General features: G+C 43.0%; 1 protein-coding gene across 2 annotated transcripts in view; it reads left to right on the forward strand.

The window, feature by feature from the left end:
• Positions 1-27271, forward strand: part of LOC120527088 (probable E3 ubiquitin-protein ligase HERC6) — a 95997-nt gene that overhangs the window by 13668 nt on the left and 55058 nt on the right. For both annotated transcript variants that reach the window (XM_039750153.1, XM_039750152.1), the window contains exons 5-8: positions 1983-2074; positions 10046-10173; positions 11800-11945; positions 15808-15881. In XM_039750153.1, the coding sequence (XP_039606087.1) occupies positions 1983-2074; positions 10046-10173; positions 11800-11945; positions 15808-15881 (440 nt within the window). The remainder of the gene's footprint in view (positions 1-1982; positions 2075-10045; positions 10174-11799; positions 11946-15807; positions 15882-27271) is intronic.

A 27271-nucleotide genomic window follows, 5' to 3' on the forward strand; every position in this document is an offset into this window, starting at 1 on the left:
GATGTATTTGTCTCTAGAAAGAATTCGATTTGTTTGGATATAAATTCAGTACAATTCTCGTCAGCTAATAGAAGCGGATTGAGGCGCCATCTGCGGGGTGAGTGTATGGGGCTTAGTAATTTCAGCTCCAAGATCATCGGAGCATGGTCTGAAATAACAATAGCATCGTATTTACAAGATTTAATCTTAGGCAAGAAGTTATTATCTATAAAGAAGTAATCAATCCTTGAGTAGCAATGATGTACTGGTGAGTAGAAAGAATATGTTCTTGAATTTGGGTTTAAAACCTCCAGGGATCTGATAAGTTGTGATCAGTTATAAACTTTGTAATTATCTTTGCGGTGTTAGTTGCGTTCCCCTGTGGAGGAAGTCTTATCTAAAAGTGGATTTAGAACACAATTAAAGTCCCCAGCCATTATAAGTTTATGAGTGTTCAGATTGGGAATGGATGCAAATAAATTTTGTATAAATTCCTTATCATCAACATTAGGTGCATAAACATTTATCAAAATCATTTTACAGTTAGATAAGTCTCCCATGACCATCACATATCTCCCTTCAGGATCCAATACTACATCTGATGCTACAAATGGTACTGTTCTATGTATGAGAATTCCCACCCCTCTAGTTTTCTTTGTAAAACTAGAATGGAACATTTGGCCAGTCCAGTCTTTTGCAGCGGAACTGATCCTTACTTAGTAAGTGGGTTTCCTGTAAAAATACTATTTTAGCATTTAGACCTGTTAGGTGAGAAAGTACTTTCTTTCTCTTTAATTCGTGATTCAGGCCTTTAACATTCCAGCTTACGAAGTTAACTGTCCCATCATGGAGACACTGATTCTGAGTTTTTGGTGTCATATTATAGTCTTAACTGGAAGTGAAATAGTTTAGGTCTTAATTTCCTATTCCCCCAAGAGTTGTTGCCATGCAGCTTATTATTACGTTGATAGTTATAATTATAAAGATTGAGATGATAGATTAGATATAGATCAAGCCTGCTCTCTTTCTCTTCCCCTTAACCCCCACCCTCCCTTTTTGCCTCCCCAGGTGAGGCTAAAACCCACTTCATGCAGTCCCAGTCCTCTGACATACCCAGAGACAGAGCACGTCCAAAGCACATCAAGCCCCCATGCAGTGGCGCTTTAAGGTTAAAAGATAGAGATATCTGTTACCAATATAGTCTTTAAAAGAGGAAAAAGAAAAAAAAGAAAAGAATTTTGCACTTAATATATATACATATATATATATATACATACACATACACATACATATAATCTTCAGCAATTTTAGTGCATTAAGATGATATCCCCAGATAATAAACCCAGGTGATGGTGTTAAAGATGTGTCCAAAACAAGCATAACAAGTCTTAATGCAGTAATAGCAATAACAGTAAACCAAGGGTATGATATTGAACAGTCTCATTTAGGGTACACATGAAATAATTAGAAAAGAAAAAAGAGGAGGAAAACGTAATTAAGCACAATAAAACATAAACATTTAGCCCTAGTAATACTAAGTAATGATAAGTAATAAGTAAGTAAGTAATAATAATAATAATATAAGAATATGAGAATATATGCTGATAAAAAAACCCGTATTTTAAAACAAATAGATCAGACAGTAGATTATTAATCCTAGCTTTATCATTTACCGCCATGACTCACAATTATGTATCAGAATAGTCCCGGGATCAGCTTTCTTAACTCATTTTCTGCCTCCTCCTTGCTAGCGAAAACATAGAAATGACCCTGCAATAATCGTTAATTATTTAATCTAAAAATATCAAAAATAGTTGCGGACTGAGGCTGGCGCCCTGCGGCAGTGACGTCAGGTATAAAACAGGAGTAGGTTCTGATGGGGATGCCAACCCTGTGTTACACAAGAATAGACTGGGGCCTTCTGTTGGTCAGGGTCCTGCTGTCAGGATTGGCTGTGGCTCCCTGTGACTCTGAAGAGTGGCTGACGGCTTCTTCTTTTCCAGGCAGGTTCATCCCGTGTCTCATTCCGGCGCTGAGCTCCATTGGTGTTGCACGTCTGAGGTGTGGAGAGGCTCACACGGTGGTCCTGACACAGGTAAGCATCCCCATCTTTAAAAATCATTGTTGGGATCGGCTTTATGTTAAAAGACTTGGTGAAAATGGTGGGAGGCCTCCAAAACTCCACCAAAGGCAGACCTTTACGCTTCACAGACTCAACCCAGAAGAGGTTCACACCAGCCAGCAGCAGACTAAGCCTTAAAATGGAAAAGAAAAACTGGCTTGAAGCTCAAAATACAAGAAACGTCACACCTTATGGTAAAAATGCTCTAAAAGAGAAGGGTGACCGTAAACCCCAGGCTTGTGGACAAAAGGGCACAATAGTTTCTTTATAAATATAAGGATTTATAACAGAAAAAGACTGAAAAAATGGAGGCAAAAAGGTATTGCAATTTGTCAGACCTGAAGCAAACAAATGTCAAATCGAGTGAGTCAGAGGCACTCTGTAGTGTGTTAGCAAGATCAGACCAGTGACGGGCAATTCGTGAGCTGTTCGTTCTTTCTTTACAGCTGTTTTCGGCGAATCATATGAATCAACTCGTGAGCACGAACAAGTGAGCTCAGCAAGACTGAAGCTAAAGTGCATGCATGTCTTACGTGATGTCGTCATCGCCTTCCGTTTCACTGCCACTACCGATGAGCTAGAATGACGACTCTCGACTCATTTGATTCGTGAATGAGCTGCTAGCTGAACATCAGTTAAAGATTCTCGTTTGTGGGATTAGTGAATGAATCATTACGAGTTGCACAATTCTCATTCACTTGTGATTCCACAATGCAATGTCTGTTTTTTATTATGCATCTTAAATGTTTTATTATGCTTAGGGTATGGAAACTGTGCAATGGCATATGAATTATCATGTTAAATATATAATGAATTATATATTTAATATCTGATTAATAATATATTTAATGAACTAAGTATAAATTAACCAGCAGTAATATTAATGATATATTTGTATACACAAATGTGTATTGTAAAATAGGAGATCACCAGTGATAAAGAGTTGGGACACCGCATTGGCGAACTCGTATAACTGAAAGGCTTAAAGCAAATGAAAAAAAGATGCAACAATTGCAGAAACGTCTTCACAGATGCAAATTCATAACAGAACTGACTCAAGATGGCTGATTTCCAGGTTATGAGTTCAAGTGGCAGGAAGGGGAAGGTCCAGGCGGACTGACAAGGAAGCGACATCAGAAATGGAGTGGCTGTCAATCTTCTGTTCAGTGGGGGGAGGAGAAGAGAGGGCATTAGTATACAGCGCCAACCCCTGGTCTGGTGGATCATTACCATCACCAAAGCTCTTAAGCCGTCTCCCATGCGCACACACATGATGGCCGTGGCCAAATGTTTTGAAAGTAGCGTTGAGAAGTAGTGTGTTAAAGAAGTGATGAAAAAGAAAAGGAAACATTTTAATAGTAACGTAACATGATTGACAATGTAATTGTGTTGTCATTGTCATGAGTGTTGCTGGCATATATACTGTATATATATATATATATATATATATATATATAGTGGACTTGACCCGGACACAGACAGGCGGACATGTTGTTACTCACCACCACACGTGTTTATTTACAATAATATTTACAGTTAAATGGTCACCCAGACCCAGTTCAATGCACAAATCCCCAACACACACAGTCCTGGCCACAAATGCCTTCTTCTCGGGCCGACTCCACACCTCTCTCGTGCCTTGTCCTCCTTCCACACGACTCCAGCCTCGAATGAAGGGAGACGGCCCCTTTTATCCTCTCCCAGATGAGCTCCAGTTGGCTCCCAGCATTCCCTCGTTGGCCACGCCCCAGCGTGGGGAAGTGCCGGCTGTTCTCCCGGCAGCTCTGCGGGTGTCCTTCCTAATCTTTCCCTCAGCACTTCCTGGTGTGGTGGAAGTGCTGCGGGAACAGGTCCCCAAGGCATTGGGGCGCCTCCTGGCGGTGACCATGGGCCCCTGCAGGGTGGGGCTTCCATGCCCTTAACCCGTGGCCCCCAAAGCAACCAGGAAGGCGGCCCCCATGTGATCCAGGGTGGGCGCAGACCCACATCCGGTCCCTCACGGCGTCCGGCCAGGTCGTTGCCCCTGTCATCCGGGCAAAGTTCACATCTATATTTTTTTGATCAGGTCCCCGCCTTGAAACAGGCGGAGCATCCTGCCGGCTACGCCAGATGTGAACTTTGCCCGGACACAGACAGGCGGACATGTTGTTAAAATACCACCACACGTTTATTTACAATATTTACACAAATAATAATGGTCACTCAGACCCAGTCCAAAGTCCATAAAGTGCACAAACCCCAAAATGACACTCAGTCCTGGCCACAATGCCTTCTTCTCGGGCCGCCTCCACTCTCTTCTGCCTTGTCCTTCTTCCACCCGACTCTAGCCTCGAATGAATGGAGACGGCCCCTTTTATAGAGGACCCGGATGAGCCCCAGGTGTTCCCGGCAATCTTCTTCTGGCCGCCCCAGTGTGGCGGAAGTGCCGGCTGTCCTCCCGGCTGCTCTCCGGGCGCCGTCATAAATCTTCCCCCCAGCACTTCCTGGTGTGGCGGAAGTGCTGGGGTAACAGGTCCCCAAGGCACTGGGGTGCCTCCTGGCGGTGACCACGGGCCCCTACAGGGAAAGGCTTCCATGCCCTTGACCCGTGGCCCCCAAAGCAACCCGGAAGGCAAACCCCACGTGATCCAGGCAGGGCTCGGACCCTCTTCTGGTCCCTCCTGGCGTCCCGGCCGGGTCATGGCCCCTGGCATCCCTGACAATATATATATATACATATACATACATATATACATATTGTGGTCCCCGGCCGGGCCCCAGGGCTTGTGCCTCCTCCACACCGCGAGGGGGCGTCCGTCCTGGTTTTGTTGGGAGCCACGGGTCGAGGGCATGGAAGCCCTACCCTGTAGGGGCCCGTGGTTACCGCCAGGCGGCGCCCCGATGCCGGTTGATCCCATGCGGTCGCCGGCGGAGCTGGAGCCCGGCGGGGCTTGGAGGACGAGAGGAGGGCTTGTGCCTCCTCCACACCGCAGGGCGTCCGTCCTGGTTCTGTTGGGGACCACGGGTACAGGGCATGGAAGCCCAGCCCTGTAGGGGCCCGTGGTCACCGCCAGGCGGCGCTCCGATGCCGGTTTATCCCGTACGGTCCGCGGCTGGGGCTGGAGCCCGGCCGGGACACCTTGGAGGGCGTGAGGAGGCGAGTGCCTCCTCCAGACAGAGTGGGGGCGTCTGTCCTGGTTAGGCAGGGGGCCTCGGGTACAGGGCATGGAAGCCCGGCCCTGCAGGGACCGTGGCCACCGCCAGGCGCGCCCAGTGCCTAATATCCGGGAGCCGACACTTCCGCCACACCAGGAAGTGCCGGGGGGAAGACTTTATGTGGCGCCGGAGAGCTGCCAGGAAGGCAGCCGACACTTCCGCCACGCTGGGCGTGGCCAAGGAACAGATGGCGGAAGCACCTGGGGCTCATCCGGGGCATTATTTAAGGGGCCGCCTCCCTCCAGTCATTGTGTGGAAGTCGGGTGGAAGTGGACTGAGCAAGAGGAAGGACTGGAGGCGGCCAGGAAGGCACAAAAGACTGTGGGCCTGGACTTTGGGGAAATCGGTGCAGAGGCACTGGGGTTGCGTGAGTGCGCTAAACTTGTACATAGTGTAAATAAAGTGTGTTGGGTGCAAAATATGATGTCCGTCTGTCTGTGCCGGGGCCAGCGTTCACAATATATATACACATATTTAAATATAGACATATATATATACATACATATATACAAATATATACACACACACATATATACATACATATATATATATATACATATACATATACATATACATATACATATACATACATATATATATACATATATATATATATATACTCAGCAAAAAAACGTCCCTTTTTCAGGACTGTGTATTTCAACAATAATGTTTTATAAATCCAAATAACTTTCCAGATCTTCATTGTAAAGGGTTTAAACGATGTTTTCCATGCATGTTCAATTAACCATAATCAATGAATTAACATGTGGAATGGTCGTTAAGACCTTAACAGCTTACAGAAAGTAGGCATTTAAGGTCACAGTTCTAAAAACGCAGGACACTAAAGAGACTTGTCTACCGACTGTGAAAAACACCCAAAGAAAGATGTCCAGGGTCCCTGCTCATCTGCGTGAACGCGCATTAGGCCTGCTGCAGGGAGGCATGAGGACTGCTGAATAAATTGCCATGTCCGCACTGTGAGACGCCTAAGACAGTGCTACAGGGAGACAGCTGATCATCCTCGCAGTGGAAGACCACGTGTAACAACACCTGCACAGGATCGGTACATCCGAATATCACACCTGCGTGACAGGTACAGGATGGCCACAACAACTGCCCGAGTCACACCAGGAACACACAATCCCTCCATCAGTGCTCAGACTGTCCACAATAGGCTGAGAGAGGCTGGACTGAGGGTTTGTAGGCCTGTTGTAAGGCAGGTCCTTACCAGACATCACCAGCAACAACGCCGCCTATGGGCACAAACCCACCTTCGCTGGACCAGACAGGAGTGGCAAAAAGTGCTCTTCACTGATGAGTCACGGTTTTGTCTCACCAGGGGTGATGGACGGATTCGTGTTTATCGTCGAAGGAATTGAGCACGTCTGGGACATGTTGGATCGCAGGGTGAGGACTAGGGCCATTCCCCCCAGAAATGTCCAGGAACTTGCAGGGTGGGGTAGAGTGGGTTCACAGCAGGAACTGACAAATCTGGTCCAGTCCATGAGGAGGAGATGCACTGCAGTACTTCAAGCAGCTGGTGGCCACACCACAGACTGACTGGTACTTTTGAATTTGAGCCTCCCTTCATTCAGGGACACATTGTGAAACATTTTTAGTTTATGTCTTAGTGTGTTGACTCTTTTAGTGTTCATACAAATATTTACACATTAAGTTTACTGAAAGTAAAAACAGTTGAAAGTCAGAGGACGTTTCTTTTTTTGCTGAGTATACCCCTATATACCCCTATATATTAGGGGTGGGACTCGATGAAAAAAATTAATCCAATTAATTAGAGGCTGTGTAATAATTAATCTTGATTAATCGTATGTAATCGCACACGTAAATTTGCCCCAAATCGCAAATGTTTTTTTTAATGTAAAAGGGTTTTAGTGGGCGACAGAATCAAATAATAGACATGGACATCATTATTGTAAACTGAAGCTGTTTTAATTTCTGAAAAAAAAAAAGCCTTTAAACTGCATTTGAATTCAAAACAGAAACAAAAATATCATCCCTGGTTAAAATTGGGCAGACTTAAAAATAAAGTGGTAGTTTAAGTACTTTAAGTACATTTTCAGAATAGTATTGTCTTTAAATAATAATAACCAAAATTTCAACATAAAGTGCAGTTTTTCTTCTTAAAAAAATAAGTCAGAAACATTAAAGGTAATTTGACCAGCTTACTCTTTAAACTCTGAGTAACATTAGCCAAAATTATTTTGTACATTAGGCTAAAACAGTGTGATCATTGAACATTTTGTAATTAGATGTATTTAGAATTACTGACGGTCACGGAAGTCAAATGATCCCCAGTAAGAGCCACAAAGTTCGCTTTCTGTAATGCATCTAATTTGCTTGTTTTTCAGTTTGCACAAAACCTGCTTTTATCAAGGCTTCCGTCGGGTAGTCTTTTGAAATGAAATTTTCCTCCGATCAGTTGTAGCAACGCACTTTATTCCGACTCTAACATTTTTGTAGCTGTGATGTGTGCATCAGTGTAATGGATGTACCAGGAAATCATGCATTGACAAAAGTTCCCCTTTGCTTGGAATTGAAAGTGTGATTAAATGCGTTATTTTTTAACACGTTATGGAGTACATGCATCGAAGCTTCTCAGCTGTGCTTGTGCTAAGAAAAGGAAACATTTTAAAAATAACGTGACATGATTCTGCGTTAACCGCATATTTTTTCATACGTCTCAAACCAAGGAGATGCCTCTACCATTGCGCCACGGCGTGTGGTTTGTCTATTCGTGAGTATATATATATATATATATATATACCCGCGTATCGCAGCGGAGACGTAGTGTGTTAAAGAACGTCTTCACAGATGCAAATTCATAACAGAACTGACTCAAGATGGCTGATTTCCAGGTTATGAGTTCAAGTGGCAGGAAGGGGAAGGTCCAGGCGGACTGACAAGGAAGCGACATCAGAAATGGAGTGGCTGTCAATCTTCTGTTCAGTGGGGGGAGGAGAAGAGAGGGCATTAGTATACAGCGCCAACCCCTGGTCTGGTGGATCATTACCATCACCAAAGCTCTTAAGCTGTCTCCCATGCGCACACACATGATGGCCGTGGCCAAATGTTTTGAAACATTTATTCTGTCACACTAGCAAAATACCCGCGCTTTGCAGCGGAGAAGTAGTGTGTTAAAGAAGTGATGAAAAAGAAAAGGGAACATTCAAATAATAACGTAACATGACTGTCAATATACAGTATTTGTTTTGTGAGTGTTACTGAGTGTTGCTGTCATCAAGGATTTGATTCTCATTATTTCTTTCAATCAGGTTCGTATTTGTAGGATGTGTTGTGTTCAAGTTACATTCCGTGTTTGTCAATCGTTGTAAAGATTTTCATTCATCGATTCGTTTCTTACTGCATCAATAAACAGCTCGTCTTCTTCTTTATCTGAGACGCGACACACTGCATGCACGGGTTTTTTTTTTTTTTACGCTGTCTTCCTTTAGCGGGACATTGACTTTTTCCACCGTGTGCTTTGTTTCCGCACTAGCTGCACTTATGAATATGCTTGTATGTATCACATGCTTCATATTTTTTTGCTGCCTTCTCAATTGTGTAATTCGGTTTTTGTTCAGCGCTCTTTGGAACTGTTGCTTTTATCTGTGCACTGCGTCAGTTCACGTGAGCCGCTCGGTGTACATGCATCGAAGGTTCCCAGCTGTGCTGGTGCCATGTCGTGCGATGTCCACGGCTGTATTTAATGTTAGCTAAGACCCGGCACTTAAAAGTTTCTCTCACAGTTTCGCTGAGTTTGTGCCAAACACCACCCTGACCATCTCATTGTCGTCTGCATAAGCACAGTCCTTCACCCGTGAATATTTAGCGGCAGTTTGCTATTGGATTGCTGCTGACGGACGGCCTTATATGGGCAGGCACTAAATTACGTGGGAGGTGTAACTCCGCCTCCCACGGGCATCGAGCAGAAGTCTATTATAGTATATGGACGAAAAAATAGGTTCCAGTTATGACCATTAGGCGTAGAATTTTGAAATGAAACCTGCTTAACATTTGTAAGTAAGCTGTAAGGAATGAGTGTGCGAAATGTCAGCCTTCTACCTACACGGGAAGTTGGAGAATTAGTGATGAGTCAGTCAGTCAGTCAGTCAGTGAGTGAGTGAGTGAGTCAGTGAGGGCTTTGCCTTTCATTAGTATAAAGGCATAAAGGATAAAGACAAAATCTCTTTAGTTATAGGCTGATCAACTAATAAGTCACTTCTTCAAGTAATTTAGTAATGTTTAATAATTCTTTCATTTACCTAAATTCACAAATTCCCATTAGGTCGAAAAGAAAATACAAGTTCACAGACAACTTGTTTTCGAAAAGGCCGAGCAAACTCCATGAAGGGGCCGATTCAATTTCAGTAGCAGGCAATGGGAAGATTTCTATTCATATTTATACAAGAACCCCCGATTTACTGAGAAAAAGAGCTTTCTTGGAAAAATATAAAAGAACGTAGATTGTAATAAGTTGTTTTCTTAAATAAAGACACTCTGGAGAGCGCACAAAGTGTTGGGGAGTAGCCCGTATAATGTCCGTTGGACGTTTGCAATAAAAAAAAAATACGATCAGACTCAAACATTTGATAATCCATCCATCCGTCCATTATCACAGGGCGCAAGGCAGGAAACAAACCCTGGGCAGGGCGCCAGCCCACCGCAGATGTGTCACATTCTTCCATTCAATACAAGTTCTCTTTACGTTTTGATCTTTTATTAACACAGGATGGGAATGTGTACACATTTGGCGACGGATGTTATGGACAGCTGGGACATTCCAGCGCCTCCAGTGAAAGGACACCCCGTCGACTGGAGCTGTTTGATGGCACGGCTACTCAGATAGCCTGTGGCAGGTTGGTATTTGATCCCGACTCGTTATATCGCATCTCATGACTGCCAGGATCACAGAACTCAAAAACTGTAATAAGGCCTAGAAACCTAAAGCAGGCCTGGCCCCAAAACTCCTAAGCAGGCTTGTGGCCTACACTCTTGAAAAGAAAAGAGGCCAAGCTTAGAAATTCAAACCCCCTCTTAGCCAAAGAGGGAAGGAAAACAATAATATTTATAATAAAGTTTACTTTACAAAAGTTATAAATAGGAAAGAATACAGAGTTCTGTGGTTGAAAAATGCAAAAAATAAAACAAACAAAAAACCAAATCTGAATTCACAAGAATATATTTAATGAGAGCAGTAATGTCGTGTTTCAGCCAGCATTCCTCTCTTGGCCGAGGTTCAAAGCTGTGTCTTGTCTAACTTTGCATCATTTATTTGTATTAATGTTTCCATTTATTTATATTCTTTATGTTTATTTGAGGGTGGCGCAGTGGGTAGCGCTGCTGCCTCCCAGTTAGGAGACCTGGGTTCACTTCCCAGGTGCTCCTTGCATGTTCTCCTCGTGTCTGCGTGGGTTTCCCCCCACAGTCCAAAGACATGCAGGTTCGGTGCATTGACAATTCTAAATTGTCCCTAGTGTGTGCTTGATGTGTGTGTGCCCTGCGGTGGGCTTTGCGCCCTGCCCAGGGTTTGTTTCCTGCCCTGTGTTGGCAGGGATTGGCTCTGGCCAAGGATATAGCGGATTGGATAATGGATGTTTATTTGATTACGTCCAATGTGTTTGGTGGCTGGTTCCCCAGGGGGCGGGGCCACCTGCCAATCATCCCTATATTGGAGGGTCTTCTGTTGTTCCTGGCGGTTCATTTCAAATGCCCTAACAGAGCGGAGGGTTTCTTGTGTTTAACTTTGCTTTGTTTTGTGATTTTCTGAACCCGTGCTCTGTTTTTGACTTCACCTTTGGATTCTGTGTTGGGATTTTGCTTGCAGTGGATTGCGTCGCCTTCTCAGGCAATTCCCTTGTGCTTGTAGGAGCTTTGAGCATTGTAGAGCCTGTTTTGTTTGTTAGCATACAGGGGGGATCTATGGCTCTGGGAGGCAGTCTCCTTCTGTCCTTCCCTAATTATTGGCTTCCCGACTGGGTCAGGATATCCATCTTCCCATGATGACCTGCCAGTTGGCTGGCCATGTAGTTCATGTACCAGGGTGTTATCTACTCCAAAGTGAACTACAGAAAGGGAAAAATTCCCTTGAGGCCAAACAACGAGCTGTAAAGACACCTTGAAATTGTCATGAAAAGCCTTCAGCATTATAATTCAGATAAGTGGGCACCAAGTCAAAGGGCACACCTCCCTCCAAAAGGGGGCGCTGAACCATGAGGTGGAAAAAGAACAGCCATAGCAGAAAGCCAGGAGACAGTGACCTCCATCCCAGCATGACTGCCCCCATTCCACACTGCACAAGAGCATTATGTGCCTGGATTGGCATCACCAGCCATCTGCGCACCCATAGACTGGCCCAACTGCCATAACCAGCGCTTAATTTGTGCCTAAGCCGAACGGGACCAAAAGCAAAATGTTTTTAGGAGGGGATGTGGGAATGTTGCTTGAACCTTTTCCATGCTGATGGCAGCTTCTATGTCTTTCAGCCACCACACCCTGGTATACTCTGCCACCACGGGACAACTCTACGCATTTGGCAGTGGAGCAAAAGGCCAGCTGGGCATCGGCAGCACGAGCGATAAGCTGCAGCCTTCACCTGTGGATCCTGTCTGGAGGACACCTTCAGAGAATGGTGACTGAACGTTTTACATTCACACCTTTATGATTTGTAAGTTGCTTTGGACTGTAAGGAATCAAATGAAGAGCAGATTCCGATTCATTCTTACCAATCAGACAGAGTGCCCTCAGAAACTCTTCAGTTTGTTCACATTTTGTTGTGTTGCTGCCTGGTGCTCAGATCATTTCCATTCGTTTTTTTTCCTCATCAAGCAACACTAGAAGGAGAACACGAGAAGAGGATTTTAGGAATTTTTGCCAATTTATTAAAAAATTAAAAAATGAATTTTCACATGGACATGAGTATTCAGAACCTACAACAGCCAACCCAGCCATTGTTCTCTGCTGATCTGCTCAAACTTTTGTCAAGTTTAATGGACACCCTTGATGGACACCAACTTTCAGTGCTCTCTTGAGATGATCGATTTGGTCCAGCTGTGGCCTCTGGCTGGGCCACTCAAGGATATTCCCAGAGTTGTCCCTAAGCCACTCCTGTGTTGTCTTTGCTTCGTCCTGTTAGATTGTGAACCTTCGGCCCAGTCTGAGCAGGCTTTCATGAAGGATATCTCTGAACTTTGACTTGTTCGGCTTTCTCTCATCCTTGAGTCGTCAACCAGTCCCTGACAATTCCACCACCACTTATCACCATTAGAATGGCACTGAGCAGGTGGTGAGTGCTGCCTGGTTTTCTACAGATGTGACACTTAGAACTCAGGCCAGACACTTCAATGCTGCTTTCATCAGACCTGACAGCCTTGTGAGTCCTTCAAGTTCCTCTTTGCAAACTTCAAGAGGGCTTTCACAGATAAGGACATCTCTGTACTTTGCCCCACTCAGGTCTCCCGCTACCCTGACTAGTCTCTCAGCCCCTGGTGTGCCACCACCATGCTTTGCCACTGGAATGGTTACACAAGTGATGAGTGGTTCCTGGATTTCTCCAGACGTGACACTTAGAATTGTTGCCAAGCAGTTTAATGTTGGTGTCATCATGCCAAAGAATTTTGGTTCTCATAGTCTGAGGTGCCCTCTTTCAAACTCCAAATGGGTCTCCATGTGTCGTTTGGCCATTTTTCCACACAGCTCAGATTATTGGAGTGTTGCAGTGCTGGTTGTCCTTCTGGAAGTTTCTCCCATCTTCAGGTTCGCTGGCACACAGGCAGGGTGACCACCAGGTTCTTGCTCACTTCTCTTACCAAGACCCTTCTCCCCTGATTGCTCGGTTTGGCCCATTTAATAAATGATCAAACAGAGACAAAAAATAAGAGTTGGGGAAGCTTCTCCTTATAATGTCCTGGCAGCAGAGTAGTTAGAAAAGACTGACTTGGTCATATTTGTAATAGATAGATACTTTATTAATCCCAAGGGGAAATTCACATAAAATATATAATATAATATAATATAATATAATATAATATAATATAATATAATATAATATAATATAATATAATATATTCTGTACATCAGACAATCATAGTACAGTAGAATGGATGGTTCTTTATATAGGGAATGGATTTTCAGAAGGAAGAGGATGTGGAGTCATTGGAGGGAGTTGGAAGTGATGTCATCAGCTCAGGACCGGAAAGTGACTTCATTGGAGGAAGCCAGAAGTGACATCATTGGAGGGAGTTGGAAGTGATGTCATTAGTTCAGGAACAGGAATTGACGTCATTGGAAGAAGCCAGAAGTGATGTCATTGGTATGGGACTGGAAGTGACGTCATTGGAGGAAGCCAGAAGTAATGTCATCAGTGTGGGATTGAAAGTGACATCATTGGAGGGAGTTGGAAGTGATGGCATCAGTTCAGGACCGGAAAGTGACTTCATTGGAGGAAGCCAGAAGTGATGTCATTGGAGGGAGTCAGAAGTGATGTCATCAGTGTGGGACCAAAAGTGACATCATTAGAGGGGGCCAGAAGGGATGTCATCAGTTCAGGACTGGAAAGTGACATCATTGGAGGAGGCTGGAAGTGATCATCTTAGAGGAGCTACAAATGATGTTACTGGAAATGGAGTGAGGTGGAAAACAAGGTTAATTCTTCCGCTGGTCTGTATGGAGAGGAATGAAAAGGGTTAGTACTCAGTTCCAACCCCCCGTCTCTTGATCTTTCACTTAAAGTTGGACCCTTTGGTTGCTCCCTAAGCACACATGTGTGACACCCGGTAGCCAGCTCTATGAAAAGTCGAGGTTGTTCTAAACGTCTTCGATTTAAGAATGATGGAGGCCACTGGGCTCTTGGAAGTCTTCAGTGCCACAGCCTTTTCCAGACTTGTTCCTTGACACAATGCTGTCTCTGAGCTCCACAGGCAATTCCCTCAAACTCATGGCTTGCTTTTTGCTCACGTGTGGGACATTCTATCGACAGGTGTGTGGCTTTGGTGATTCATCCAGTCAAGTGAATTGACCGGAGGTGGACTCCCAAATCACATGTCGAAACATCTCAACGATCATCAATAGGGTGGGACGCACTGGAGCCAAACTTCAAGTGTCATAGCAAAGTCTCTGAATACTCATGTCGTTGTGATGGTTCAATTTTTAATTTTTTAAAAAAAGACTTTCTGAAATCCTGTTTTTGCTTTCTCATACTGGGATATTGAATGTTGCTTGATAACGGAAAAAATACATTGAAATGAGTTTAGCACAAGGCTGCAACACAACAGCATGAGGAAAAATGATGGTGAAGGCACAATATGAGGATACTAGCTTGATGGCAGATCTCAGCTCAGAGGTGCAACATTCAGACATCCAAAGTTGTCTGGAGGAGTTTAGGGAGACAAGGAGATGTGCTGGGACGGCAGGACTATGGAAGGAACTGGGCGAGGTGACACACTTGGGGATAAAGTGCCGTTGAGCCGTCACCACCGTATTTACACTTCTATGAAAGAGGAAGTACATTCCAATGGAAATTGATGGAAAAAGGCAACAATCTGCATGGTGGGGGGGCACTTACCTTTTCACAGGACTGTATATCATCACCTGCAATGGCAACATTAATGTGACTATTGGAGTCACATGACACTTTCTGTTGTGTTGCATAAACAATGAGCGAGACAGAAGTGAAAGAAAAGAAATAAAAAAAAACTCATATTTGCATGACTGTGGTGGGCTGGCGCCCTGCCGGGGGTTTGTTCCTGCCTTGTGCCCTGTGTTGGCTGGGATTGGCTCCAGCAGACCCCCATGATCCTGTGGTTAAGATATAGCGGGTTGGATAATGGATGGATGGATGGATATTTGAATGTTAAAAAACATAGCATAACTAAAACTGCATGTATAAAACATTTTAATCGTTACATCGCCTTGTTGAAACTCAATCTTAAGGAAGCAGTGCGCATAACTAAAAACAAAATGCAAAATACATCCACCTTAATAAAGTGTCTGCATGTGTGTGTGTGTGTGTGTGTCCCTCCCGTTGTTATGTCATTTGGTATGGGATTTGTAGAAGCAGTGCCAATATTTGCAATGCCCCGTCTGTTGGAATGAAAACTGCACTACATTACAGTGTATAGGAGATGGTACACAGCAAACATTAACCCAGAATATGCTGAGGTGAGGTTTGTGTTGACTATTTACATTTCAGCTCATCTCAGACAAGTAGCACAGCTAGTGTGTAATAAATAATGAATAAAAACAGCACTACTTAAAAAAACACAGCAAATATATTTAAATAACAATAAAAGGAACAAAAGCCAAGGTTGATGACCCAAGCAGCATTAACATGGCACACCCTGCCATTAGGACACAAAACCTTTGCCCTCAGTGCTGCCCTGCTGGTTTTTCTCATTCAGTGGCGCTTCCTGTGCCCACTCTTACCGGCCCCTTCAGATTTATCGATTTATTGACCTTTTGTTTTATTTTCTCTCCTTTCACTTTATTGTTTCTAGGGTCACCGGAGCCCCAAGACATTGTGATCTTTGCAGGAATGAATTCAAACTTCGTTCAGACCTCATCCATCGAGGTAAGCAGCTCACGTGTCAAGTGCCACACTTGACAGTTGGTGTGCGTAAGATGAATGTTGTGTGAACAAGAGCAGCCTCCAGCCCAGGATGACACCATAGAGGCCAAAATGAACTTTAAATCAGGGACGGGGTTGCGATCAAAGAGTCATTCGTTATATTTATGCACCACTTTTCTAGCCTAGACAAAGTGCTTTACAAAGTGATGGGGTGCCACTTCAACCATCACCAATGAGTAGAGTCCACCTGGATAGGGTGACCGCAGCTACTCTTGTGCCACAACGCTGGCCACACGTGAGCTATTAGGTAGTGAAGTTGTGAGAGAGCCTCTGACTACATGCGATAATTCACTCCTAAACACTTCCAGATTTTTATATTTTTCTTTGCTACATTTTGTCCACTTTAGTTTTTGCCTCACGTTTGTCTGGTTGCCATTCTTTTTCTCCTCTTGGTATTCAACTTTCGCTAAGTCTTGTTTTTGTCGTATAAGGTCCTATGTGACCCTGTTTTCCCCCATTGTACTCTTTATCATGCAGACGTTACCAAAGTGCCTCAAATCCCACACACTTAGCACTCTGTGGTCAGGTCCTGTACTTTAGCACTTCCTCTCCCTTTCCCTTCTTTACCCCTAGAACCTCATGCAATTAGAAAGAGTGAAAGAACAGGCAGGGGGATATTTAATAAATTATTTATTGTAGATAATGTGCCCAAATTAAAGGTAAAATGAAATGAGTGTGATAAGAAAATACCATGACAGCCTTTGTGCCCATAGGTGTCTCTTGGCTTATCTTCAGTCAAGCTTTGTCTTTACTGCCATGTGGATAGATAGATAGATAGATAGATAGATAGATGTGAAAGGCACTATATAATAGATAGATAGATAGATGTGAAAGGCACTATATGATAGATAGATAGATAGATAGATAGATAGATAGATAGATAGATAGATAGATAGATAGATAGATGTGAAAGGCACTATATAATAGATAGATAGATGTGAAAGGCACTATATGATAGATAGATAGATAGATAGATAGATAGATGTGAAAGGCGCTATATAATAGATAGATAGATAGATAGATAGGTAGAGTGAAAGGCACTATATAATAGATAGATAGATAGATGTGAAAGGCACTATATGATAGGTAGATAGATAGATAGATAGATAGAGTGAAAGGCACTATATATTAGATAGATAGATAGATAGATAGATAGATAGAGTGAAGGCACTATATGATAGATAGATAGATAGGTAGAGTGAAAGGCACTATATAATAGATAGATAGATAGATAGATAGATAGATAGATAGAGTGAAAGGCACTATATATTAGATAGATAGATAGATAGATAGATAGATAGATAGATAGATAGATAGATACTGTCGTAAACTGGGAGTCCCAAAAGCACGTAAGTCTCATAAATACTTCCAGAATTTGTCCTGTAGGAGGGGATTATTGTCAAACCCTGACAAGAAACAAAGCAGATCTTGAAGAATCTTTATAAACTAAAATATTTAATTTTAGCAAATAAATACTCTGTAGCACAGGACACTCATTAGAGCACAAAAGGGATTACCTCATTGGATGGAGTTGGAAGTGATGTCATCACTTCAGGACCGGAAAGTGACATCATTGGAGGGAGTCAGAAGTGATGTCATCAGTGTGGGACCGAAAATCACATCATTGCAGCAGGCCGGAAGTGATGTAATCAGTTCAGGACTGGAAAGTGACATCATTGGAGGAAGCCAGAAGTGATGTCATTGGTATGGGACTGGAAGTGATGTCATTGGAGGAAACCTGAAGTGATATCATTGGAAGTGACATCATTCGAGGGAGTTGGAAGTGATGTCATCAGCTCAGGACCGGAAAGTGATGTCATTGGAGGGGGCAGAAGTGATCATCTTAGAGGAGCTAGAAATGATGTTACTGGGAATGGAGTGAGGTGGAAAACAAGGTTAATTCTTCAGCTGGTCCAACACCGAAAACAGTGCACAGGTTCAAAAAATCACAAATTTACAATAAGCACAAAACACAAGTAAACACTCCAATCCCAAGTGCAATCGAAATGAAATGCCAGGAATTATGGAAGGTCCTCCAGTGTATAGGGTGGAGGATGGTCCCTGGTGGTGATTGGCAGGTGGCCCCCTAAAACAAATAGTACACAATACAGGCTACATCAAATACAAAGACAAAACCAAAAATAAAGAATGAACATTAAGTACATAAAATTAACAAATCAAAAATGAACAGCAGAAACATTAAACATGAACCCTGGATGAGACATGACAGATACAGTAGGTGGACAGAACTTTATTTATCCTCAGGTGGAAATTTGGCTTTTTACGGAATGTAATTAAAAATAAATGCATACATACATACTGTATATACATAAATAAATAAATTGAAAAATGTCATATCATGTCATTTTCTGACCCACTTCATCCAGAGCGTGTTGGGGCTGAAGCCTATCCCAGCTAGCATAGGGCGCGAAATAGATATATATTGTCAATGCATGGACGCTAGGGGTCACTGTTGCCCCATGAAACCCAACAAACAGACGTCCAGGGCACACCTGTAAAAACACCAAGAAGAATCTTGTAATATTTTTCTTCTATAAAACGCACAAAGCACCGCACACTCCACAATTCTCCGATAACAATAATCAATACAATAAATCAATCCTCCACTCCCAGCAGCTCCGTTACACACCCGCCCAACTCCGGCTCCCCTTGCTGGGTCTCTCATAGTCCTTTATATAGTCTTTGACCCGGAAGTGCTCCTGTCCTTCAGTCCATGTGATTCCATAGCACTTCCAGGTCAGATAAAGAGTTATATTTTTCATCAGCCGGAAGTACTTCTATTCTTCCATCCCCGTGACTTGGGAGTACTTCCGGGCTATGGGAAACAACAATCTCCTTGTCTCCCTACAGTGTCACACGGCGGCACCCACGGCACCCAGTAGGGCTGTAAACCCCTACCCCTAGGGCCGACCTCCTTCTTCCATGATGTCCTGCGGGAATCCGGGGCACCTCTAGGCTGCAGGGAAGACGCCATCTAGCGTCTTGGATGTGTCGGCCGGGATAAGCTGTCAGCCGTCCATCACAATATGTAAATAAATAAATAAATACACACACTATGTTTGAATGACTAAAAACTAAAAAAATTAAAAAGGAAGGAAACATCTGACATTGCATTCCCATTGAGGTGCTATACAGTCATTTTTCTGTTGGTATTAAAGACCCCCCATGGTATTTCTTGACTCACATCTGCTAAAAAACTCCTTGGCTGTCTGTGTGTCATAGGATGTGTGGCTTTGTTCATAATGGCACTCAGTATTGTCTCCATTCTCTCCTCCACTGCTACCCCCAGTGGATGCAGAGTGAATCCCATAACTGAGCCTGCCCTTTTAATTAGCTTGTTGATTTGGTGGTCCTCTCTTGTATTGATGTTACCAGCCCAGCACACCACACTAGCCATCCCAGAGTTGTAGAAGATGTGAAGGTTGCCACTTCCCACAGTAACGTAGTCTCCTAAGAAGGAAGAGGCTGCTCTGGCCTTTCTTCTGTAGTTCTTCTCTGTTCTGAGACCAGTCTAACCTGTCATTGATGTAGACCACCAAGTACTTGTAGGAGTGGACCACCTCTACATCCACTGCCTGAATAGTGGCCGAGTGTAGAGACTCTTTGATGTGACGAAAGTCAATAAAGAGTTTCTTGGTTTTGCTGATGTTAAGTTGCAGACAGTTTTCAAACTTCTCCCCTGGCTCCTCTCCTCTGTCTCACCCCCCTTACAGATACCCCCCCATAAGTGCAGAATCATCTGAGATTTTTGGCAAGTGACCTGACCTGCTGTTATATTGACAGTTGGAGGTGTGCAGAGTGAAGAGAGTAGCAGACAGGCCTGTTCCTCGTGGTGCTCCATTGTTGTTCACAAAGTCCTTGAGTTTCACAAAATACAGTCTGCTGGTCAGATAGTCCATCATCCAGGGCACCACAGGCCCACCCACCATCATGTCTTTGAGTTTACTGCTTAACTGGAATGGTGGGGTGGTTTTGAAGGCACTGGAGCAATCAAAAAACACCATCCTCACAGTGCAGCCAGCTTTGTCCAGGTGAGAATAAGCCTTTGAATGGAGTATTGAAACAGGCTGCATGCCAGTCACAATATGGCTGTCGAGATAGAGGTGTTATCATAAGAGAGGTAGCCAGATGGAGAGAACGAGAGAAAGAAAGAGAGAGAGAGAGAAAGGCAGATTGGCCAGTTTATACCATTCCAATCACAAAGCTTGGACCAGTGGGTGCAGGCAACTCCCTTAGTTCATCCAGTCCTGTTACAGCCACAATCCAGTTACGTCCGCTTGTTCCTTCCTAGGCAATTCACCAATGAATCAGCTCGTGCAAGCTCAGCCCTCGAGTCCAGAACATTCTGTAGTTCTAAGCAAACAGGAAAGAAAGGAAATTATCAAGCCATACACCTGACCTTGATGTTGCTTCCCTCATCAGTGAAACTCTGGGGGTAGACAATGGGTTTGTCCAGCTTCCTGACGCACATTGTCAAGTTATTGAGGTCTTCTGCATCAAAGTCTGCCCAAACCTAAAAAAGGCCATTAGCTGATTAAAGGGGATGCATGGAATCAAGACTTCCTTTTCGTTATTTGATGCTGTTCAATAATAAACAGAGCAATAGTAACAACAGGAGCAGGAGTAGAATTAGGAGTAGGCTGATAACCTTAAATTAACAAAGAAAATACAAGAAAACTCATATTTTCATTCATATTATAACAATTTTGTATACACATACACTCCATTGCAGTGGAACCTCGGTTCACGAACATCTCAGTGCACGTACAACTCTGTTTACGACCAAAAAGTTTGCCAAAGATTTGCCCTCGGTTCATGACCGCACACTCGGTATACGAACAAGGCAGTTTCCCTTTCGGTTTGTACATTCAGTCCCTCCTTGTGCAGCGAGAAAGAGAGAGAGAAAGAGAGTGAGACAGCGTGACACACACACAGGCAGGTGAGAAAGACAGACGCACACACACACACACACAGGCAGCGCGAGAGAGAGAGCAACACACACACACACACACAGGCAGCGCGAGAGAGAGCGACACACACACACTCACACACAGAAGACACAGAGGCAGCTGGACGCATTAAGGTAGGAAGGCAGTTAAAGATTGCACTGGGCTTGATTTTGTTTTCACTTCTGTTTCCAGCGCTCGGTTCGTAGCATGTATTGTTGCAATGTTACTTTTCTTGGTGGTTTATTAAATTACGGATTTTTTCAAATGTTCCATTTTTTTCCCTTGTGCTTAAAACTCATTAAAAAAAGTGCTTTTAGCCAGCGGTTGGTAGCGCTATAGCGCAAACTATTGCAGTTTTGTTAGTTTTCGCTGTTATTCAATGTTTTTACATTTAGTTTACTATTACGCTGTGCATCCTATGGTTTAGTTAACTATATTTGTGCTTATAAACTTAAAAAAAATATATATATATTTACATACAGTTCGTATGGTCTGGAACGGATTAATTGTATTTACATACAATCCTATGGGGGAAATTGCTTCGGTTCACGACCAAATGGGTTTACGACCAGAGTTTTGGAACGAATTACGGTCGTGAACCGAGGTTCTACTGTATTTTGAACATGCGCTAATTACTAAGAATAAACACATTTGCATGATATCGCACATTAACTTAATCTTTTACATAAATAATAGCCGTCACTTATCAGAAATGTTTCACATTAAAAAAGGTTTTTTTTAACATACCATTGATGTCTCCAAAATCAGCTAAAACATTAAGCTTCCCATTTCCTCCATGACGCTTTTTTTTTCTCGCTCACAATTGCCTTCTCTGTGCTTTCTTTTAACCACTAAATGCCTCTTCCATGCAGCAGTACGCTGACTCCGATTTCCGAAAACAGTTTCTAACCCTCTTCACACTCAATCTTTACATAGCATACGGCGGTGTAAGAATAGGAACGTAAAACGGTGAGTAAGGAATTCAGAAATCAAGAAGAAAGAAATACTTCTTGAAAGACGCAGTTGTGAATAGGTGTTTTGGTGGAGACGACAGATAATGAGTCGAAAGGTCTAACCCTAGAAAAAGCCACTGTAACAAAGGCACTATATAGGCGCCTGACCCGACACAGATGGACACAGAGGCACGTATAAAAACACAGAGACTTTATTTTTTCTCTTCAGCTGTGGGACACGTCTTCCCCGTGACACACAGCCCAAAGCACAAACACAATACCACAACACACTTTTCTTCTTCTTCTACCACCACTCCTTCCCAAGCTTCATCTCCTTCCTCCCAACTCTGGCTCCCCGAGTGGTGGTGGCCGGGCCCTTTTATAGCCCACCTGGAAATGTTCCAGGTGACTGACCACCTGGTCCTAATTGCACTTCAAGGTGGGGCTGAAGACTCGTCCAGCCGGGCTGTTGGAAGCAGACAGCCCCCTCCTAGCGGCCACCCCGGGCCCCAACCAAGCTGTGGAGGACTCCATCTCCCATGGAGCCCTGCGGTTGGTTGGGGAATCACCGTTGGCCACCAAGTGCCCCGGGGGAGATATCGGGAGATATCGGGGGAGATATTGGACTGCCCATGGTAGCTCCCCCGGAACATAAGCAGCAGGGGCGTCCCTGCTGGGAACGGGACCCGGCTGTCCTTCACACCACGTACAATGGAATTAGAATTATTGTGAAGAGTAAACAGCATGTGGACACGAGGAAGGCCGCGCTTCTGAAATTTGACTACGTAAATATAATCAATAACAACCTCAAAACGATGTTGTTGTAGAATGTCTCTAAGTACAGTAATTCCCACAGCTTAATCCAAAAGACTCGAACTATAATATCAGCTCCTTGGGTATCCGACAGTGCATGTAGAATTTCCGGCCAAGCAGGATTACATGTGAAAGTGATAAATAAATGAGGCTTTCCGAATTTTTGTTGCATGTATCTTGGACTTCCTGGAAATGTGGACGGTGATATGATCATTTTGGTTACACATACGTTGTTATTTTCAGCATGTTTCTTACAGCTCATCTGATAGTCCATTGTATTGTTCCACACGCAGATCTTGTTGATCTAATCTGAGATAGTTGAGACTCGCGCCCTCTGTTTTAACATACGCATCTACGACGTACTGTTGGAATAGTTTACCGCTGGAGTGCAAAATACTAAATGCATTCCTCATTGCTGATCTGTACGCGTAAAATTGCCATTGAGTAAGCCTTATTCGTTTGGTGGTTCTTTTATCTGGAACATGTTGTAAATCTTTTGTGCCAGCCAATGTCTCCGTAAGGGAATAAAATTAGGTAAACCATAGGATCGGAATTCATATTGAGCGTGGAAATCTGTTCACAGGAGTTGCCTATGGGATAGATGCAAATCAATTTCATGCATGTGTTTGTATGATTTAGCGAAGGGGTTGATGGGTCTGGGCATGGAATCTAGCTGGAGAAGTACATTTTCGCCTAATGCAGAGTTTGCTTTATTCTGTAAGCGTACCTCAGTAGCTTGTGGAGAAATGCTGTGTCGGCTGCATGGGGGCGGGACCAGTTTTGAAGAGGAGCCGCTGGCAGTGTGGGGAAGGGTTTGGAAGTGGACGAATAGGAATCTGTGACGGCTGCATGTGGGCGGAACCGGTTTTGCAGTGAGAGCAGGACGAACCAGAAGATAAATATATATATAAGAGATTTAAACTAGGGTGCTCTGCCCCCTGCTCGCTTGGCTCGCCCACCCCCTGGTTTGGTTTACCGAAAATACAATTTTAAGAGATTGTTATTTTCATGGTAATTGTTACATATGCATTATTTTCACTTTTACTTTTGTTTGGACTTACAACGTAACAACACAACATATAATTATTTCTTTCTCTCTAATAAATAAAATGAGTTTCTCGAATGTTTTTCCATACTCTTTCTTCTTCGCTTTGTCGTTGATGTGTCATCTAGAACGTATAAAATTATTGTACTGATAAAATTTATAAGAGCTGAGAGCACAGGAAGTGTGTCTGACAAAAGCATTCACATGACTGAGAGGTTAGATGACCGTGGTCTTGTTTGAAAATAGTTGTAAGTAGGGCGTGACTTGAAAGGATCTCATATTAAAAAGTCTCCATCTCACAGGACTTCATACCACACCAGCATTTTTGGAATCTTTTAATTCTCGCTGGCAACACGAATTAGACGATCGACAAATCTCCAACTTAAAATTTAAATCCAAACAATATATTTGTTATGTTATTTCACAGATGTATTATCATAGTATTTCCTTATACTTACCCTTTACCTGTTTTCTTCAAGGGTAAGTGTACTCGTCAAGTTCGTTACTGGGTGGATCTACTGTTGCACTTTAAGATCAACACACACACACATAGCTATACGCATACACACAGAAACTCAACTGTGGCCTAAGAATGACACACACACGTCTAGTACTTTAAACCACACAAGTGCCTTAGGAATAACAGAGTCTGTCACTCTCTCAGCACTTCAAGAGACTTACTTACTATTAGCACAAACAAAATACGATGTTTTAAAGATATCTCAGACCTAAATATTAGTTTTGGTCTTCTAGAATACATTTAAACATACAAAGGCTCAGCATCCTTGACTATCAGCCATTTATCAGCCAAGAATGCCTTACTTTACGTCCTGTTCCCTACTATTGGTTGGAGTTCACACCCTCAGCCTTAATAAACCTTGCAGCACAGAGCGTATGGCAAACCTCCCGCTGCACCAGGTGCTCAAAGAAATCTAACTTATTATTTCAATCACTCTAGACATGGAGACAAAGTATAGAAAATTAAAAGCAGCATGGTATTTATTACAGGAATAATAATAATACCACTGGAACAAAGATTAATAGAAAATAGGACTGATAGGAAAGTCTGGATATATATAGTCTTTAGAAAAAGTTTACGAAAAAGTAAAGATGACAAGGATGAATGTCACAGGCGGCTTGTGATCGAGCACAATGAGTTGCTCATGAGATGCTTTTCTGACGAGCAGATGGAAACGGCCGCACATTGACATTGCTCTGTTCTCTTCTGACGTCTTCATCCCTTCTTCTTCCTCCCACCTTCCTTACTCACTTACTATATCGCTCCTCAGACGTGGTTTATTTATTCAAAAATTCTACCGGGGAGTTTTGCCAGACATGATTGTTAGATATTCTGATTGGCTGGCTATCACTATGAAGAATTAATTCAGTATCCGTTTTCCCAAACAATAAAAATTTTTATGTTCTCTGAGGTGTCGCTATGTCTTCCTTTCCCAGACTGTAAAATAATTAGATGTCCATCCTTTCTCAGGTTATAAAGTAATTGAGCCACCAGCATGTCTTCCTTTCTTTGTTGGAACAGCTGTTTTAAAAGTGAGATATAACTGGGAAGAAGAGCTGCTTTGGTTTGTCCTGAATGAAGTTCATCTGTTGTCTTGTCTTGAACAAAATACAGTATAATGAAAATACAAACCAAAATGCACAGATTTTGTACCCCACAATAACTGACTAATAATTTCCATTTGTTTATGCCGATGCGATCTTTACTATGCTTTTTTTGAGACTTTGGAATTTTTGTACTTCCATTATCTCTAACCTGCTCTGCATGTGTACTGCGCCAACGTTTTTGGATCTTTAAATTTTCGTGGAATACGCCTCTTCATTGGGAAGAAACACTACTTTTTTCTTCCCTGATGGCAACACAAATTAGACGATCTACAAGTCTCCGACTTAAAGTTTAAATCCGGACAATATATTCAATCTCTTTTCGCTGTCCCATTATTTCACTGAGTAATAATTTCTGTTTGTTTGCACTAATGTGATCTTTACTATCTTTTCTGAGACTTTCCAATTTTCATACTTCCATTATCTCTAACCTGTTCTGCTTTTGTATTGTGCCGTTTTTGAATTTTTTACGATGTTCTACTTTGTCATCTTCTCTTTTTTTCCCTTTCCCTTTTCAACAAACATTACAGACAAAGACATATGCAATATTTATCATCTTATATGCTAGATATTGCTTATTTTACACTCCACTCCTTCTTATTCTCATAAGCCCTGTGGCTCACTCTTATGTCTCTGTTTGAAATTCTGTATATCTGATGTATTCTTGTTGCTTTTGTTCATTTTGAGATATTGTCTTTCTTGCCTATATGTTACTTTTGTTAATTTCATATGAGATTTTGTGATTGTGTACAATCCCTTTAAGTGTAGTTTTGCTCCTTATTTTTTGGTGGGTGGAGACACAAGGAGGCAGGGCCCGCCCTTGGGCTCTTTCAATTGGCCAAGAAGGATCAGGAGTTGGGAATCATTGTGTTTTCTGGGTTAGATTTTCTAGACTTTTGATTTTAAGTCACTTTGTTTTAAAGATTCTGATTTTTGGATTTTATGTTGGGATGAGCTTGCAGGCAATGTCTTTGTGCCCCATTTTGCTTTTCTGAGCCTTTTCTTGCATTTTGCTGTTTTTGTTAATAACTCTTCCATTTGTAAAGATCCTTTGTTTTCCATTTAACTAGAAGCCAAGGGTTTACAGTCATCCCTCCTCTTGGGTGGCTTGTGATACACTCTGTTGATGTTTGTAGTTGTTTTGCCAGCTCCACTTGAAGTGGGCTGCAGGACATTCCATTTCATGACACCTTCCTTTTGAGATCTTTATCTTTATTCATTTTTTGAGTATTTTTTGGTATTTCTAAAGAATGGATGGATTTATACAATCTATGCAATGATCTAACCATTTCAATGATCACAATTTTATAATTATTTTTTCTTTTTAGTGTAAACTGAAAAATTTCAAGTTTTTTCCTGTTATCCTGCAACACCATCTTAGTTTCCTATGGCACTGCTGTTGTGGGATGTTTAGTATCTCCCTTTGTCAAAACATGGCTTGTGTGCTGCCTGTGACGTCTTTGGAGTTCCGGCTTAGAGGTCACTCCATACATCACCCAACGTATCCGAGGTGTACGTATACAACTTGTGTCCTTTGTTCCTTTTGACTACCGTTTTTTTATTTCTTGCACTTGTTTCTGACTAGGGGTGGCACAGTGGCGCAGAGGGTAGCGTTGCTGCCTCGCAGTTGGTAGAGCCGGGCTCGCTTCCCGGGTCCTCCCTGCGTGGAGTTTGCATGTTCTCCCCGTGTCTGCGTGGGTTTCCTCCGATAGTCCAAAGACATGCAGGTTAGGTGCTTTGGCGATTCTAAATTGTCGCACCTAGTGTGTGCTTGGTGTGCGCGTGTGTGCATGCCCTGTGGTGGGCTGACGTCCTGCCCAGGGTTTGTTTCCTGCCTTGCACCCTGTGTTGACAGGGATTGGCTCCAGCAGACCCCCGTTACCCTATAGTTAGGATATAGCGGGTTGGATAATGGATGAATGGATGGAT

Source organism: Polypterus senegalus, chromosome 4 (assembly GCF_016835505.1).
Source record: "Polypterus senegalus isolate Bchr_013 chromosome 4, ASM1683550v1, whole genome shotgun sequence".
NCBI lineage: Eukaryota > Metazoa > Chordata > Cladistia > Polypteriformes > Polypteridae > Polypterus > Polypterus senegalus.